Source organism: Euwallacea fornicatus, chromosome 27, assembly GCF_040115645.1.
Source record: "Euwallacea fornicatus isolate EFF26 chromosome 27, ASM4011564v1, whole genome shotgun sequence".
Taxonomy (NCBI): Eukaryota; Metazoa; Arthropoda; class Insecta; order Coleoptera; family Curculionidae; genus Euwallacea; species Euwallacea fornicatus.
Window position 1 is genome coordinate 2,581,168 of NC_089567.1, and position 18,409 is coordinate 2,599,576.

Below are 18,409 nucleotides of genomic sequence, written 5' to 3' on the forward strand. Positions count from 1 at the left end.
AACATTTTGTAGAGAGAGAATGATATATAATTGTAAATTTGTGAATATATTGAGTCCAAGCACAAATTTAAAAAATATCAACCTCTTATTATAAACAAAGAGTAAAGTCTAATTTCTGATTATTATAACACTTAACCTAATGACGAGAAAATAGAATTGTTGAATCTTATAAAGAAATTTTACTACTCATTTTAACTGAGAAAAAGTCTCTGAAAGCATCATTACCTGTGCATTCCAGTAAATGAAAAGCGGCAACCCGTGCTACATTTCTAAGAACAATTTCGCGTCTCGCCGTGTTAAAAAAAAATAACTGTCTCTCTTCTCGGCCCCAAAAGGCGACTGTTTTAATTTGACTAATGGCAGACCATTATAGCCGACTTTTCCAGTTTAGAAAATAAAAACGCTAAAATACCGTTCGGATAGACTTTTACCAAAGAAATGTCGATTTGTCATATATGGGCAAACTTTTTATTTCTTCTGGGGATTAGTTCTTGGGTTGTAATCCTATTTGTAATGAGAAACGAAGTTCCTCAAAACTCTCAAATATTAGGCTCGTTCTTTAAAAAATAATCCGATAACGATACTGAAAATCTAAAATGTTAAATTTAAAATCTACTGACACCATCGTCGAGAATAATTTCAATGAACAACGAATTGCTTTGCCTATTTAAGGAAACAATCCATCTTAAACGTAGTTTTGTTGCACATAAAAGAATGTAAGAGTTCTCCAAACTCGTACCTCGTTTAACCTTGTAGCGAACACTTTCATAGTAATTTTTCAAAAAAAGAAATGACACTTAAGATGATTATTGAAAGTATCATATATAACCACAAGGATGCCACTTTTTTTAAACAGTCGGTATAGTTCTCCTTCAACTCTTATATTAAACATTTTTGCAATATCTATAATAAGAGAAATATCAGGTACTTACACGCTATTGGACCACGGCGGATATCGAAAATTTATTGAAGAACTTTTGTATTCAAAATAGTTTAAAAATTTGCGTTATTTTTAAGGCACCTAAAGACATATGCACTCTTCTAATGGGTCACAGCTAGAACTATTTACTTACTTGCATTTTAATATATGGAACTATACTACAAGCACATAAATCAGTAGAGAAAAGTAAGACTTAAATGAAGATTGTAAAGGTACTATGGAATATCAGGTATAATGCTAAAGGGAGAATGTAACTTTATTACCTGCGACTACACTATCTGCATATCTAAGTCTCTTGAGGACGTGCTCTATAAGGCCGACGTCAGTGCAAGCTTGAAGGTTCCGCACGCTCTTCCTTAGGATGGCTATGAACACGCTCCAAATTTCGGCCTAAAACAAAGTGGAAAGTTAGTGCGAAATAAAACTATTTATTTCGAGTAATTTTTCACTTCAAGAGACTTAACACTATATAAAATATTCGCAGCTATTTACGGCATTAATAAATGCAATATGAAATTGTAATACTAATATTGTGAGCCTGGAACTGAATTCTACGAATTTATAGAGAAGGTAGTTTCGGGTGTTAGACAACGGAACATTAAGCTGCAATTTGATAAATTAATCATTTTTAGTCTGCATTTTTTCAAACGATTGTATTTTCCTTAAACTACTGTTACTACAATAATGGCCTTCCAGACTTGTGACGTAAATAATTTTTATCTCCCTACAATTGAAAGCCTAATTATTAAGGATCTTAAAAGCATTTGACAAATGTTTATTAAAAAATATATTTGTGAAGAATATGGCGATTTATCAGATCTAGATATCTAGAGTGTTTGGTAGAGCGATACAAAATTTTCAATGAGAATTAGATGGGGTCATTTTGAATTCGTAAAATAATATTTACTCTTATACAAAGACTCATCGTTTTTGAAATATCAGCCTTCTTAGATATTTATTGCGACAAAATTGAATTGATACAATTAAGTCCATTTTTTAGTAGTAAATATGCACTTTGCAATTTCGGAAAATAAAAAAAAATTATTAATATGCATATTGACAAAGTAAAACAAAAATTCATTAAAATTATGATTACAGACAATAATGCAGACGAATTAATGTGTTAAAATACTTTGATCCCAATTCACAGTGAATTTTAAAGAAAATTTGTTACAACGTGGCGCTACCTTAAGAAATTCAAATAGTCTTGAAAACTTCTGTATTGTAAACTCGTGCAAATGCTATATGGCATTATGAAAAAATTATTGTTCAGAAAACTAAACACAAAATAGGGAAAATAAATTTAAACAAGTATTAATTTTTTTAAAACTTATAGCGCTAGTTCTAACTTACATAATAGTAATATTAATTAACTTGATTTTCAAAATGAGACTGTCCATTTCTAATGCATTGACTTGCCTCAATCTACTTACCCCCCCCCCCCCCATATTTCAAAAAGGGTGAGATTGTATGCGGATAAATATGGTAATATGGGTTCAACATGAGCTCGTCTATCTCCCATCGAAAACTTTCTATCGCTCTATCAACCACCCCGTATATTGAATTATTCGTGGCGTAGAAGACTGTGCCCCCAGGACTCTCGGTGACGCATTCTCACATTTCCGACGTTTTTCCATTTAGTCCCGACGCCTGGGTCTCACTGATTTTCGTTTATTTCCAGTTCTCTTGTCTGTTGCGGGTTTACCAGCATACCGAAGGCGACGGATACGTTTCCGGCGGGAGTCTCGCATGGATGAGTTTAAAATGTTCCCCTGCTACGTTGATTTTCCTCGAGCTCTGCCACGCGTCAGTGTTAAATTGCGTTGGAGATTGTCTTGCAGCCTGTTTCCAGACCTCCCTGATTGTGTTTTTAGAAATCCTTTTCCTATTATAATAAATCCTATTACGCCCCTGCCTGGGAACTGTAAGCATAACCACATCTCGAACTTAACGAGCCAGGTCTTTCAACGTAAAAGCCAATTCTCACAGTTGTTTTCCATTGTCGAAGCCTGGTACTCATCTACATTTTAAATTAGTTCAATTATTATATCCATTCGCCGCATGTCTGTCGCACAACGCAGTTATTACGACGTTGGGATATCGAATTCTAGGCACGTCTCTTTGAAACATTCAGGATTCCCGTATATTGCTATATTGTGTACTTGAACCAGTCTTGAGATTCAGGTGAATATGCAGCAAATTAGGAGCGGTAGTGGCTTTTGATGCAACATGTTCCGAAAATGATTTTGAAACTACGAAATTAATTGGAAATATTTAATGTCCAATATTGAATTTGTGCAGAGCGATCAGGTTGCAAGCCGAGCTGCAAGTGATGTGGCAGTCACATTGCTTATGGTCTCGGGTGAAAGAATTCTATTATTTTCACCTTATTTAAATTAAATATCAATGCCCGAATATCGATCCTCTAAGCTGCAACAATTGCAGTTTCTCTGCGCAAGTTCAACCTCTTAAGTTACTTTGGCGATTCAGAGAACTTCTGTGTCTGCCAGCCGGGTGTGAATTAACGCCTAGGATCACCGATTCATGAAAAAACACGGTGACCATTCGAATAATAGTAGTAGTACTGTTAAAATGACAGTTGCCAAAGAGCAGATGCGTATTTTATAACAAGTACACAAGCATTGATGATTAATGTCGAATTTCTCATATCTGTGTCAATGTACCGGCAAGATATAAAAAGTATAATTCACATAAAACATCTCGGGTCATTGCGACACGACATGACGTTTTATATGATAACTAGAAACTCTTAGTTTTGGAGAGCTATTATAACTCTTATTGCAATGTCCAAAATTGCCCACTTGCAACCTGTAATAAGAACTGTGATCTGGCTATATACACGGTGACGCCTTATCGAACCATTTATGGAATCTAGGGAAAACGTCAGCAGATCATTCTCTAACACGATTTTCAAGTGAAACTTTATAAAGTGGTTGTTTCAGGGGAACTCGACTCTTTTCGATATACAGAACGTTATGGGAAAATCTTTCGACCGTAGCGTGGCTAGAACAGAAAATAGAGCTAAGGTTCAAATGTTAATATTTCAGGTTACAATTTAGTGATTCGCTCAACATTTTTCTATCGATAACAGCTTTTTGCTTCTAATGGAAAGTTATGTTTTTTTTTTAACAGGATACTCTCCATATCGTTGGAAAATTTGAAAAATCGCTTTAAAGGAATTTCACTGACAGAAAATTTGATAAGTTCTGAAAAATTAACTTAAAACTTAGATTATTTTTTTATTATTTTTTTTTTAATTTAAATTTCAGTGCCTCAACAGCGAGGTTATTGGCACTTAATGCAATTACATAGATATATAATAGTTACTTAGTACAAACACTCCCCATGAAGTGTCCTGCAGCAGGACCGTACCATATTAGTCCGACCAGACCCACATCTTTCAGAAAGTTTACAACATCCTTGCTTTTCTCTGGCATTGTAAGGTTCTCATTTAAGTCAGGACCAATGCTGTGTTTTTCCCGGTAACTATGGTACTGGGGACATTCTACCAGAAAATGTCTGCAGGTGAGTATTACCCCACAGGGTTACACTGTGGTGGTCCTTCTCTCTCCAACAAATATCTGTGCGTTATTCTGATAATTCGCAGTTTTCTCATTAGAGTTTGATCTCTGCTATTATCTGTGAAAATTTGCGTTTTTCTAATTGTAATTTCAATTTGCCCTAGTTTTGTATTTGCCTGAACCCACATGTTTTGCTACTTTCCGCCCATTCTCCGTTTGTAGTAGGATATGAGATCATGAGGCAATTGAATATTCTTTTATGGTTGATTTGGATTTGCTGTTGTGTCCGCTTTCTCGTTACCGGAGATACCTATGTGGGATGGGATCCCTATTAGATGCACTGTGTTATTTTTAGTGATGAGGCTGTGGCACGTATCTTGTATTTCCTCTACCAACGGATTCCTGCTATAAAGATCTCTTATAGATTCTAGAGCTGCTAGAGAATCAGTGCAAAGAGCAATTTTCTGATTTGCGCCATTTATGGTCTTCAGAGCCTGTAGGATTGCATATAATTCTCCCGTATGGTTGCTGGCATACTTTGTCAAAATGAAGGTCTGCTGTATACTTTTTTGTGAGTTCACAATTGCACAACCCACTGCTTCTTCATTCTTTGAAGTGTCCGTATACATGATAGTGCCTGGCATGATCACATCCAGCTTCTGTTAGAACGATGATTTAATTTTAGAGTGAGGTGTGTTTTGTTTGTTGCTTAGATGTAACGAGTCGTCAATGATTGGTAGGTTTTTGACCATGCTGGCGTTTTCGATATGTATCTGATACCAGATGGACGTATGTACCTCAGAATGCTCTAGTAGACTGTTTAAGATCTTGGAACATGAGGGGGGGGGGCGTTTGACGTTGGACTCTATATCCGTTGATGTTTTAAAGCATGCCGTTAAAGCAGCAGTTCGCACGTCAAAAAACGCCTCTCAATGTCCCTTGGTTTCAATTCATATGGAACCCAATGTCCTTCCTTTTGGATCATACCCAAAGTTTTAAGACGTTTTCCTACCGTTTACAAGTTAACTCCCAATGATGTAGACAATTCTTGAAGTGTTTGACATGGGTCTTCGTTGAGCAATGCCTCCAAAGCGTTGTCTTTAAATTTTTTTGGCTGACCAGGTCGCTCCTTGTTAACCAAGTCGAAATCACCAGCTTTACAACGTGCAAACCACTTCCGACGCGTTTGTTCAGCTAGAGCATGTTTATCATATACTTCCACTAAAATACGATGAGCTTCAGCAGCACTTTTGTTGATATTAAAGTAATGAAGTAAAATTCGCCGCAAAAACCCTTTATTCGGCACAAATTGTGACATATTCAATAAATTATAAAATGTCGTTATTTATTGTTCAAAAAGTGGATATACAAAGCAAATGACCTCTAATGACCGCTGTTTCACGATAAGTATATTATTGTAGATAACAACGAAATACTGTACTATCTATGCCATCTCTTGTAAAACGCTACGAATTAATTCCAACTCCTAATAAATTGATATCTCTGAAACTGAAAAATGTATTGTTGTTGTATATTTTTTACATCACCCTGTATAAAAAAGTTTCCCGAAACAGGTAGGCTAAGCGAAGTCAACAAAAAAGTTTCGAAGTTTTTTCCACATTAATTAATTGAGCCTCTTTTCGATAACTATTGGTGCAAGAGAATTGCAAAAATTGCTGTTGCGACTCTACGCAACTCCATGATACGTTTTTGCTTATTTTCAAGCGAGTTCTGTAACGAACATGGAATAAACCATTTTCGGGTGCAGGAAATACTATTCCTTGCTTTCCTGCTGTCTGTATCGATACATTAAAAAAAATATATATATTTATTACAGATTATCGATTTTCTCAGGGGAAGGTCTGAAAACCTTCAGCGCACTTACATAATAAAAATGTTGCAGAATATATGTTTCTTTACAGAAATTTAATTCATTACTTTATCGAAGGGGAATTTGTAGAAGCTGTTTGCAGTAGAGTTGCCTTCTTCGTTAAACTTTAATATCGAAGTTCCTCGTGTATCTCTTTAAACTTCGACTAACGCAAGGAATTTGTAATTAGGACGTATTTATTATTAACCGGTTCGCTGCGAGAGAACATTTCATTTTTCTTTACCCTACAATGAACGAGAAGCACAATTTGGCCATGAAGGAAACGAATGGTGCGGCATATTTCCTTAATGTAAAAATAACGAATAATTTCAGTGGCTCCAGGATGTTATATATTGTTACGTTTCGCGTTGACGCACATTTACATAAATACATATGCAAAGGACATTAGGACTTGGAAGCTCTAAGTACCGACAAGGCCTCCTTAAAACTTTAATATAACGAGGTTGTTTGCCTAATGGCTTTTTCTACCCTCAGGTATCAACATTATAAAAACATCCAACAACAAAAATTTATTTTTTGGGGAAAAATTGAGAGTAATTTGCCACAGCGGTTTTTGTGATTAAGCCAGGCATAGAGGCAATTTTAGTGATACACATCCATCTGTACTAATAGTTAAAGGATCTTTACACTGCTGTATATGATGCATAAAGTTACCTCAACTTTAATTACAAATGTTAAATGTACGTAAATTACAGTGAAGTTTTTAAGGCTTTGTGGAATTTCTTTGCCACTATGTGTCCTGTTTATCGTAGCATATAACCTTTGAAAGTAAAAATATAAGCAGTTGCAGACAGTTATACATGAACTTTGATGTTATGCCTAAGTGTGTGTAAGTGTGAAAAGTTAATATTTCTTCCTTTTTTGTCATCTTTTTTCAATGCATTAAAATATATCTCTGCGTAGAAGAGAATGGATTTTTGGCAGATGTTAACGACATTAGAACCACTTTCCCAACTTCACAGACCCATTCGGCCAACCATGAAGAGTCCAGGAAGCGTGCTACATACCCACTATGACCAAAGGACAACAATACGGCCCTGCTCTTCGCTTTGACAGAGCTAGATTTATTTCAGCGTTAGTAGAAAGAAGGCATTTAATTACTCTTTCACAACATAAATTGCTCTTCCAGGATGTATTCAAAACCACTGACTGCTGCCCTTTAATTTATTTAAAGCAAAGTTTGGCTTCCGTGAACAACTGAAGATATTTTGCACCATTTGGTGCATCAGAATGATAAGACAGGCATTGTTTTATTGACTAGAGTACGTTAGGGTAAACTCTACCGTACAAAATCGGCTTAGAAGAGATAATTCTCGAGTATTAAAAAGGCCGATCGTATTTTAGCCAATAAAATTCTAAGCCAGAATTTATTGGTTAGGTACACAATCATACGCTTTGATATATTCAAAAACAATAAACTTCCTTCATTCTTAAGCCTTTGGAACATGGGAAAATATTAAAATTTCTTATCAGCATATTGGGAGGTTTTCCGGTGATGGGGCACACTTTTCATGAAATACATGTATGTTTAAATCAGCAAAAGAATAAGAGAATACGTCAGTTGTATGCTATTAGAGTACCCGTAGGGAGTCTATCTCAAAAGAAGAATTAATGGAGTCTCGCTGAGAAGCAAGTTCTCCACTCTAAATGCATGATCTGAAGAGTACTGTGTCGAGCGCTTATGATGTAAAGAAACGTTCCAGTTGGACATAATGCAATTTTAAGTAATGTTATCTCTAAAATGACCATAAGACGAGGCTCACAAAAAATGTACTGAACTACATAATCGCCGTAGAATTGAAAACATTAATAATAACAAAGGTTGTTATTTGAAATAAATATTGGGTTGTTGATAATTAATGTCGTTTTATTCTCATAGATGGCTTAACTTATACATATCAAGTAATAGTGATCTCGTCGCTTGTACGCCATTTTAAAGGTTATGTTTTAGACTTTTTTCGATCGAAAATTGAACGTGATCAGTAAACAAGAAGTTGTTTAAAATTTAAGTTCAAGATAGACGATCGAAGTGAGCATCATCGACATATTCTATTATTTCACTTTCGAAAGGGCAAAAATGCAGTACAAGCTCAGAAGAAATTGTGTGAAGTTTATGGTGAGACTTGCCTTACCGAACGCCAGCGCCAGCGTTGGTTTTCTCGCTTTCGTTCCGGAAATTTTAACGTCCAAGATGCACCACACACTGGACGCCCAATCGCCATTGATAACGATCAAATAAAGGCCTTAATCGAAGCTAATCGGAGTATGACAACTCGGGAGATGGCAGAAAAGATGAACATATCGAATTAAACCGTTTCTCTGCATTTAAAACAGCTTGGGTACGTTAGCAAATTGGACGTTTGGGTTCCTCACGAATTGAAGAAAATTCACCTCATCCATCGCATTAACATACGAGATTCTTTGCTGAATCCTAACCAAAACGACCCACTTCTAAGAATAGTCATAACGGGTGATGAAAAATGGATTGTCTACGATAACGTAGTCCGAAAACGATCATGGATCAAACTAGATAAACCTGCGCAATCGACATCCAAAGCCAATATTCATCAAAAGAAGATTTTGCTATCTGTGTGGTGGGATTACCAAGGTATTCTTTATTTGGAACTGCTTCCGAGAAACCAAACTATTAATTCGAATGTTTACTGTCGTCAGGTATCGGAATTGAACGAATAATTCAAAAGAAAACCTCCTGAGCTCGCCAATCGCAATCGTTCCATCATGTAGCATCGGGTTTTGATACTACTTTAGATATATGATATTGTGTATATCTTTTGAATGAAATCACAGGTAAGAGAGAAGGTATACAAGATTACGTTTATTAATACGAAATATATAGAGAGTGTTAGAGTGACTTATGAATTTGATGAGCGCGGACACGACAACTGCGTTACAATGACCGACCGTATCCCATCAAACAAGGGTGAGAAAAGAGAGCCCTCCATGCCTTGTTCATTCTTAAGTACCAACACCCATGGTGATAAACCATGGGCGTACCTTGGCTAGGGTGCCATCTGCACCATTTGCCGCATCAAACCGTGGCGTCTTAACCGGGAATTGGAACTGCAGCTGTGGGACCGACAAGGTCTATTGCGGGCAATTCCAGCGCCGACAAAGTTCACTGTATGCAGCTCCAATGCCGACCAGGTTTATTGCGGGGATTTCCAACATCGACAAGGCATGGCATGGGAAATTCTCATGTTCTAGAAAATGCCTACCAGTGCCGTGCCTCAGGGGGTATTTCTATCTTAAAAGTAATGCCTACTGTCTAACCCTTATCGAACTTAAACTTAACGCATATTTACAGAATGAATAGGTACGAAACTAAAGCGGAGGGTTAGTTACGTAACCCTACAATCATGATAACGCTAGACCCCATACGTCTTTAATAACGCGTCAAAAATTATTGGAACTAAATTGGGAACTGATACCTCATCCACCATACAGCCCTGACTTGGCGCCATCAGATTATTATTTGTTTCGTTCTCTTCAAAATCATTTGAATGGTAAAAGTTTCGATTCTGATCAAACCGTTAAAGATGAGTCAAATCAATTTTTTACTTCTAAAAATCAAGGCTTTTTCGAACGCGCAGTTTTCCAACTTGCCGAAAGGTCGTCCACCAAGATGGCCACTACATTAGTGATTCATATTTATTATTATTAGGAGTTGGAATTAATTCGTAGCGTTTTACAAGAGATGGCATAGACAGTACAGTATTTCGTTGTTATCTACAATAATATACTTATCGTGAAACAGCGGTCATTAGAGGTCATTTGCTTTGCATATCCACTTTTTGAATAATAAATAACGATATTTTATAATTTATTGAATATGTCACAATTTGTGCCGAATAAAGAGTTTTTGCGGGGAATTTTACTTCATTACTTTAATATCAACAAAAGTGCTGCTGAAGCTCATCGTATTTTAGTGGAAGTATATGATAAACATGCTCTAGCTGAACAAACGCGTCGGAAGTGGTTTGCACGTTGTAAAGCTGGTGATTTCGACTTGGTTGACAAGGAGCGACCTGGTCAGCCAAAAAAATTTGAAGACAATGCGTTGGGGGCGTTGCTCAACGAAGACCCATGTCAAACACTTCAAGAATTGTCTACATCATTGGGAGTTAACTTGTAAACGGTAGGAAAACGTCTTAAAACTTTGGGTATGATCCAAAAGGAAGGACATTGGGTTCCATATGAATTGAAACCAAGGGACATTGAGAGGCGTTTTTTGACGTGTGAACTGCTGCTTCAACGGGAAAAAAGAAAAGGTTTTTTGCATCGGAGTGTCCCTGGTGATGAAAAATGGATCCGTTACGACAATCCGAAGCGCAGAAAGTCATCGGTTAAGCCCGGGCAACATCAGTGGCAAAGCCGAATATCCATGGGTCTAAGCTTCTGCTTTGTATTTGGTGGGATCAGAGGGGTGTGATTTATTATGAACTGTTGAAATCGAATGAAACCATAACTGGAGACCGCTACCGACTACCACTGAGCCGTGTCTTGAAAGAAAAACGGCCGGAATACTCCAAAAGACACGACAAAGTCATTTTGCTGCACGACAATGCTCGTCCGCACGTCGCAAAACCGGTACGAACATACCTGGAAAGACTTAAATGGGAAATCCTGCCCCACCCGCCGTATTCCCCAGATGTTGCTCCATCTGATTATTATTTGTTTCGTTCGATGGCTCATAGTCTGTCTGAGCAGAAGTTCACTTCTTACAAAGATTGTCAAAAATGGGTCGATTCATGGATTCCATCTAAAGACAACGCGTTCTTCCGACGCGGTATTCGTGCCCTGCCCGAAAGATGGTCAAAAGTAGTAGAAAGCGATGGGCAATACTTTAGTTAATGTATTTTTTTATTTTCATTTAAAATCAATAAATTTTTTTCTTAAAAAAAAAACGCTACGAATTAATTCCAACTCCTAATAATATAGGTATATTCACTTTGAAAAAACAAAAAAAATACGACATTAATTATCGAACAACCCAATAATTTCGGGTATTCACGCAACAACTGAAACTCGGCGACCGTTCCCGGAAAAAATCGTCGGCCCCGGCATAATTTTTAGATCTCTTTGAGTACCACATATCATGTATTTCGACAGTTCGGGAACGTTAGAGCTCATCGCATCTTCAATAAAGAATCGAAGAAACTAATAATAAACGTATTATTTCGTCTGCGAGATTCACTGCTCAGAAAGTTCACATTTTATCTCCGGGGTATGTATAAATCTGGAAGTAGGTAGGTATTCTACAAAACGTCTGTGCATAGACCCACTTAAGAACAAGGAAAGATTTCAAGTTAGAAATACGTAATATGCCTGACTGAATAAATCCAATTCATCATTCTCTGAAAAGGAATTCCTAGACACAGCCTTAGGTGGAGTTGCTGATACGTACTTTCGTAAATTTTAATGTCGAGGTTTCTCATATGCCTATTTCTCTTTAAAATCCCTTACAAACGGTATTCGCATTTAGGGCGCGCATTTATTATTAATCATTTCGAAAGGAATGTTTTATTCTTCTTTATAAGGAAACAACGCGCTGGAATCGATTGTTAGGAAATTGTGGATTAAGTGGTGATGATAAAACAAACTAACAAATTATCGCAGGATGATTTAATGTGACAAAATGGATAACAACAACTAATTTGTTCAAGACGTGTCTCTGAGATTTCAACACCCACGCGAGGTTTCTCTTTAATGATCACACTTTGTGTATAACGTCGATCTTAGCCTTCGGATATCACAAAACTCCCGATTAGAAATGCTCGTTATTTCTCAAAAGCGATCCGATGTCCGTGTTCCGGAGCATTCGTCGTTCAATCGTAACTAAAATATAATATCTGAAACTAAATTTCTGAAAGCGTGAAGTCCGCAAGGAAGTATGAGGAAACCGTTGCCAACAATAGCTAAACGAGAGATATACCAAGATTAAATGTCAAATAAATGTTATTTAATTCGTTTTTTTTATTTTACACTATTTAGGCTCAATAAAATCCTGGAAATTTCACCAAACAGAAAATTAGTTTCCGGAAAAAATAGTGATATCGAAGCAGAACAATGGTCAATTTTCCCATTTCTATGGAAAATACCGTCTTGGTATACCAGGTCTGTAAATACGAAACCGGAATTTGCCTCCAAATATCCCTAGTGGTCAATATAGGTACTACCTTATCGTGTTATTAGGGTACTACATCTCTTATTTACATCTGAGAATGATTTTCAAATGATAACAATACAGGTTCAATACTGCAGTACAGTTTGCAATAGCTTTGAGCATGTCGAATTTTGTGCCTGCAAATTACGATTTGCGAACAGCATTGATTTTCTGTTAACACTTGAAAAAAACGGCTGCAGATTCACATCGCATGCTTGTTGAAGCTTACGGTGAACATGCCCTTGGAAAATCACAGTGCTATGAGCAGTTTAAAAAATTCAAAAGTGGCAATTTTGACCTCAATAACGAAGAGCGTGGAAAACCACCGAAAAAGTTTGAAGACGGCGAGTTGCAAGCTTTGTTAGATGAGGGCGATACTCAAACGCAACAACAATTAGCGAACCAATTAAATGTGACACGAGAAGCCATTTCCATTCAGTTGAAAGCTACGGGAAAAATTCAGAAGATAGGAAAATGGGTTCCACATGAACTCGATGAAAGACAGCAAGAAAATTGAAAAACCACTTGCCAATTGTTGCTTACCAGGTATAACAGAAAATCATTTCTTCGTCGAATCGTGACTGATGACGAAAAATGGATTTATTTTGAGAATGCCAAAGGTAAAAAATCATGGGTAACTCCAGGCGAACCATCAGCATCGTCAGCAAGACCAAATCGATACGGACGGAAAACAATGCTCTGTGTTTGGTGGGATCAAAAAGGCGTAATTTATTATGAGCTGCTGAAACCTGGAGAAACAGTTAATACTGAACGTTACCGACAACAAATGATGGACTTGCATCGAGCTTTGCGTGAAAGACGACCAGAATATCAAGAACGGCAACACAAGGTGATATTGCTTCATGATAATGCACCATCACACACTGCAAAACTGGTGAAGGAAACGATGGGGACGTTTCATTGGAAAGTACCATCGCATGCGGCTTATTCACCCGACTTAGCACCATCCGATTATCACTTATTTGCATCGATGGGACACGCTCTTGCAGAACACCACTTCACCTCTTACGAAACAGTTCAAAAATGGCTCGATGAACGGTTTGCCTCAAAAGAACGACAGTTCTTTTGGCGTGGCATCCACAAATTGCCAGAGAGATGGGAAAAATGTATATGGAACGATGGGAAATATTTCGAATGAAATATTTTTTATAATTATTGCGCAGCTGAGTTATACTTTTTATTAAAAGATTCCGGTTTCATATTTACAGACCTGGTATTTGACTGAATTGCAAAGAAGAAAGGTAAAACATTATATCACGGGAAGAAAGGCTAATGAGGCCGGCAGCTCTTTCTTAATAATATAGAGTTTCTACTACTACTTCCTTACTAGTAAAATTAACAGGAGTTGGACATTGGATCTTCGGACAACTGATTAACTTATCCCTAACGAAGATCACACTGCATTTACTTAAGTTAGCCACACTTGCTTTTATTACTTGCTTCAGGTGCCTAATATGCCAACTGGGGGGTATTCAGTGTTCTTGTATCTCTTTTTTTTACATTGACGACCACAGCATGTTGGTTCTAAATACCGAGGAATTGTCTGGACCTTGTTAAAACCTACATTTTGTCTTTTTTCTTTTTTGAGAATAACCACCCACACCAGTAGTGAATGTAGGAGCCATAAAATTCCAGTAAGAACTATAAAATTGTTAAAATAATTGTTTTCGCAAAATATTTTTTATCCATGTCTTTTCCACATTGAAATTTTGTTCACTGCATATTAATTTGGCCTCATAATATGGATGTTTTGCATTACCATCTTTTACCATGATCCGATGATCGGAGTTACCATGATTCCACCAAAGGCTTACATGCGGTGGCTTCGAGACACCTCGGAGTAAAAGATAATTTGTAAAAACACACAGGCAATATACAGGGTGTAACAACATGAAACTTGAGATATGGAAATATCTCGATTACTAAGCGCTCTATTTAAAAAATTTCTATTATAAAAATTTAATTTTTCCACAGGCGAAATATACTACGTAATATAGAAAAGAGAACATCCCGCAAAAACGGTTTTATTTAAATAATTTTTGGTACACATGTTTCTTACCTTAAAACAAGAATTTCATTAAAAAAATGGGAGAAATTTAATTGTTAAAAACCAAAAAAAATAAATAATTTTTCGGCCCTCCGTAGTGTCTTATATATTCCTGCACATATCTAGACATGGATCTAATGAGGTGCTTAATGTCCTTTGGAGAATCTCTCCTTTCCTAACTGGACTGCATGACGCAGCGCTGCTAGGGTTTGTGGGGTAAATTATGTACCCTTCTACCTACAATATCTCATACATGTTCAATCGGTGAGAGATCTAGAGATCGAGGTACCCAAGGTAGCAAATTGATTGCATTTTGTTGAAAGGAGTCCAAAGTCACTGTAGCAACATGTGGTCGTGAATTGTCTTGCTGAAAAACTGGATTAAAAAAAGGTTGGGCGATAAGGCACGGGGTGAGGTTCCAGAACTTCTTGGATGTACCGTTGGGCTGTCATACTACCACTAATGAAAAGTAAACGTCACCTGCTAGCATATGCACTATCACCCCAAATTATTGCCCCAACAGTCCAATGGACATGCCTCTACATTGTTAACTGAGGATCCCCTTTTTCACCCCGTTTTCTTTTTACTCTTGCCCGACCATCATGCACACCTAAATAGAATCTGGATTTGACAATAGACGCGATATTATCCCATTTCAGATTCCAATGTAGCCGTTCTCTGCACTACTGCAGTCAATTTGGCTGATGATTTAAGGTGAGGGACAACACAAGATGGAGACAGTAGAAAATCAGTCCAAAACTTCTTATCCGGTGATTAATGATTCGAATCCCAATGGGCATTCTACAGTAGGAAACCATTGATCCCCAAGCGTCTTCGACGAGACCAACCTATTTTTTAGGTCCATAATTCGAAGGCAGGAACCTTGGTGTTCTGTAATTCTTCGGGATCGCCGAGTATCTCTCCTTCTGCCTCTTTGCACTACTTAGAACCATGCCTGAGAAGATATCATTGATACTACGGTTCAATCAGGTAGCGATTCTCCTATATAACCAACCAGCCTCTCGTTAACCCACTATTCGACCTCTCTCCAACTCGCTCAATTGATAAAAATTTAGCAGCATTTTGTGTTTAGGCATATTTGATTGATTCCAAAGCACTTTCTAAGCACACTATACACCAATAAATGATATTTTGCAGTCAAATTGTTGACATTTTATTGGAATTTGCACAGTAAAAGAAACTTAAAATTCCTAAATACATTGATAAATATAGCTCAAAATTTTATCGTTTTTGTGTTCCCATATACAAATATGCATTTAAAAAATTATTTAAATAAAACCATTTTTGTGGGTTGTTTATTTTTCTGTTACGCAGTATAAATTGATGCTAAAATTATTGTCCCTCTCTCTGTCTTTGAAGGGGGGGGGGTATGAGAGATAACTTTGCATTCTTAAATGGTCCCCCCCATTTTTTATGGTAGATTCGAGTTCTACTGCGAAAAATAGGTGGAATTTGCCTGGAACATTTGCTTCGATTCATGATATGTGGCGGTGTAATCAACGACATTTAATTTTCCTTTCGCTTACGACTTATGAAAATTTTCATGAAATCGCCTTAAAATCAATGTAAACAAAATTATGGGCTTCCACTGCAATGCACTTATTAATCTGCATTTTAAACGATCGAACACAACTGAAACCGCTCTAATGTAGTATTAATACCAGAATAAATCGGAGGCCAATTAGTGGTTTCTTTAGGTTATTTCTTTTTTATACGTCTAAACCAAAAACGTAAAAAAATAAAAATGTCTTATTTTTATTTATCCCTGACAACACGCGAGAAAAATTACTTTTAAAGCATATTTCGTCGCAGATTCCAATAAGTCATACGCGAAAGGAAAATTAAATTTCATTCATTTTGACACCATCTATCACGAATCGAAAAATATGTTTCAAACAAATTCTACGTATTTTTTCCCGTAGAATTCGAATGTGCAATAACAAGTGGGGGATGCCATTTCAGAATTTAAAGTTAGCACCCATCTCTCCCACAAGTAGGGGCGGGGGGGCAATAATTTTAGCATCGATGTATTTCCCCCGCGTAATAACTAAATTTTCCTAATAGGCATTTTTTCGTAGAGCGAGATATTGCGATCTCTCAAGTTAAATCTTACACCCAGTATAAGAAACCTGCAAACATATGGTCCAACGTAAATCCCTCAAGTCAATTTTCCAATTCGACGGAGAATGAGCTTTGCTATCAATTTTTCCTCGTTTTATGTCACGCGTCAACATTAAATCGGAGTCGGACCTTTGCCTGAATGGGACTGTCCGTTCGATGTGATATCTGTTGGTCAGTGCCACTCCAGGGGCCCGCATGCAAAACCAATATTAATGTCAATGACTGCTGAAGTGACAGGTAATTTGTGAAAATCAAGTCCCGGTAAAAAGGTTTGAACCGATAACGTACTCTAAACTAAAACCAACTTCGAGTTACACTTGAAAATCGGACGGCATGTCTGAAATAAATTCATATTCTAATTAATATAGTTTCGACAAATAGACAAATATATACCTGAAATAATTCCAGACATGCGGTGGCTTTTCCGAAGCGAAGCAGAGCTCGGATTTATTGAACGCGTGTTATTTCAGGGATTGAAAAAACAACGTATTACTGTCTGTTATGATTTTGTAGCTTTGTTGCGGTTTTAGTTTACTGCTTTGTCGGAAGCTTTGCTATGAACATTGCTAGGAGAAAGCTTGTTGAGTTATTAAGAAGCTAATAAGATACTTCCCGTTTATTTATCTTTTTGCCAAAAAAGTAAACTCTAGTTACCTATTAGGATATCATTGGCCATGCGACTTTGCTCATAGTGAATGAAGGTGAGTCAATTTTCCCATCCCCTATTTAAGCCGTGTCTCCATAAGCAAAAAAACCTTACCACACAAAAGTAGAGTAATTACAATTTTATCGAAAAGATCATTAAAATTCCACACCAATATTTCTAAAGTCCAAAACATTAATCGGATAAAGATGAAATTATAAGATTCTCTATTCGTCTATACTTGTAACCGCCCTATGAAGCTTCGTGGTGATGAAAGTTTTCGCACCGCCACGAAAGTTTGCAATTGGACTAATGGAAATTTCAACTTCGCTAGTGTCCAGTTTCAGGACGAATTAGCTACCTATAGACTAGCGGAACGAGTGATAAATGTGATTTAACTCGAAGCTCAGAAGTTAGATGTTGATTCTAGGATGGAATCAATAAAATTTTCAGTTCGACTATTGTGAACTTGAGATAGGAGCAAATGAATTCGAAAATTAAATAATGAAGCATGTCGATAATGTACATATTATTTGATTGGCAAGGTGATTATGTGCTAAGTTCAAAGAAAATTATCGATAATTTTTAGGTAAGCAAACATGAATGGCAAACAACATTAAAAAAACCGTAAAATATGAATACCTGTTTCAGTTTAAACTACTTGAATACGTAGAGATTTCAGGTTGATTGAGTTTAAATTGCACGATTATGTACGTTAAAGCAGAACAGAAAAATCGTGCCGTTATCCGACGTAAGTGGTATCGTTTGCAACTATAATACAAGTTCTTTAATTCGAACTTATAATTGCTAAAGTTCATTCGCATTTTCGAACTATTTGGACCAACGAATAATATTTTCAAAATTACTGAAATGAAAATTTATTTTTTTCGAAAGAGAGAAAGAGAGAGATGGAAAGAGAGAGAAAGAAAGAGAGAGAAAGAGAGAGAAAGAGAGAGGGGAGAGGAGGGAGAGAGACAAAGAGAGAATGGAGAGGGCGAG

General features: G+C 36.8%; 1 protein-coding gene across 14 annotated transcripts in view; it reads right to left on the minus strand.

The window, feature by feature from the left end:
- Window positions 1-18,409, minus strand: part of rg (rugose) — a 677,097-nt gene that overhangs the window by 324,190 nt on the left and 334,498 nt on the right. For all 14 annotated transcript variants that reach the window (XM_066297050.1, XM_066297056.1, XM_066297048.1 and 11 more), the window contains exon 3: window positions 1,204-1,330. In XM_066297050.1, the coding sequence (XP_066153147.1) occupies window positions 1,204-1,330 (127 nt within the window). The remainder of the gene's footprint in view (window positions 1-1,203; window positions 1,331-18,409) is intronic.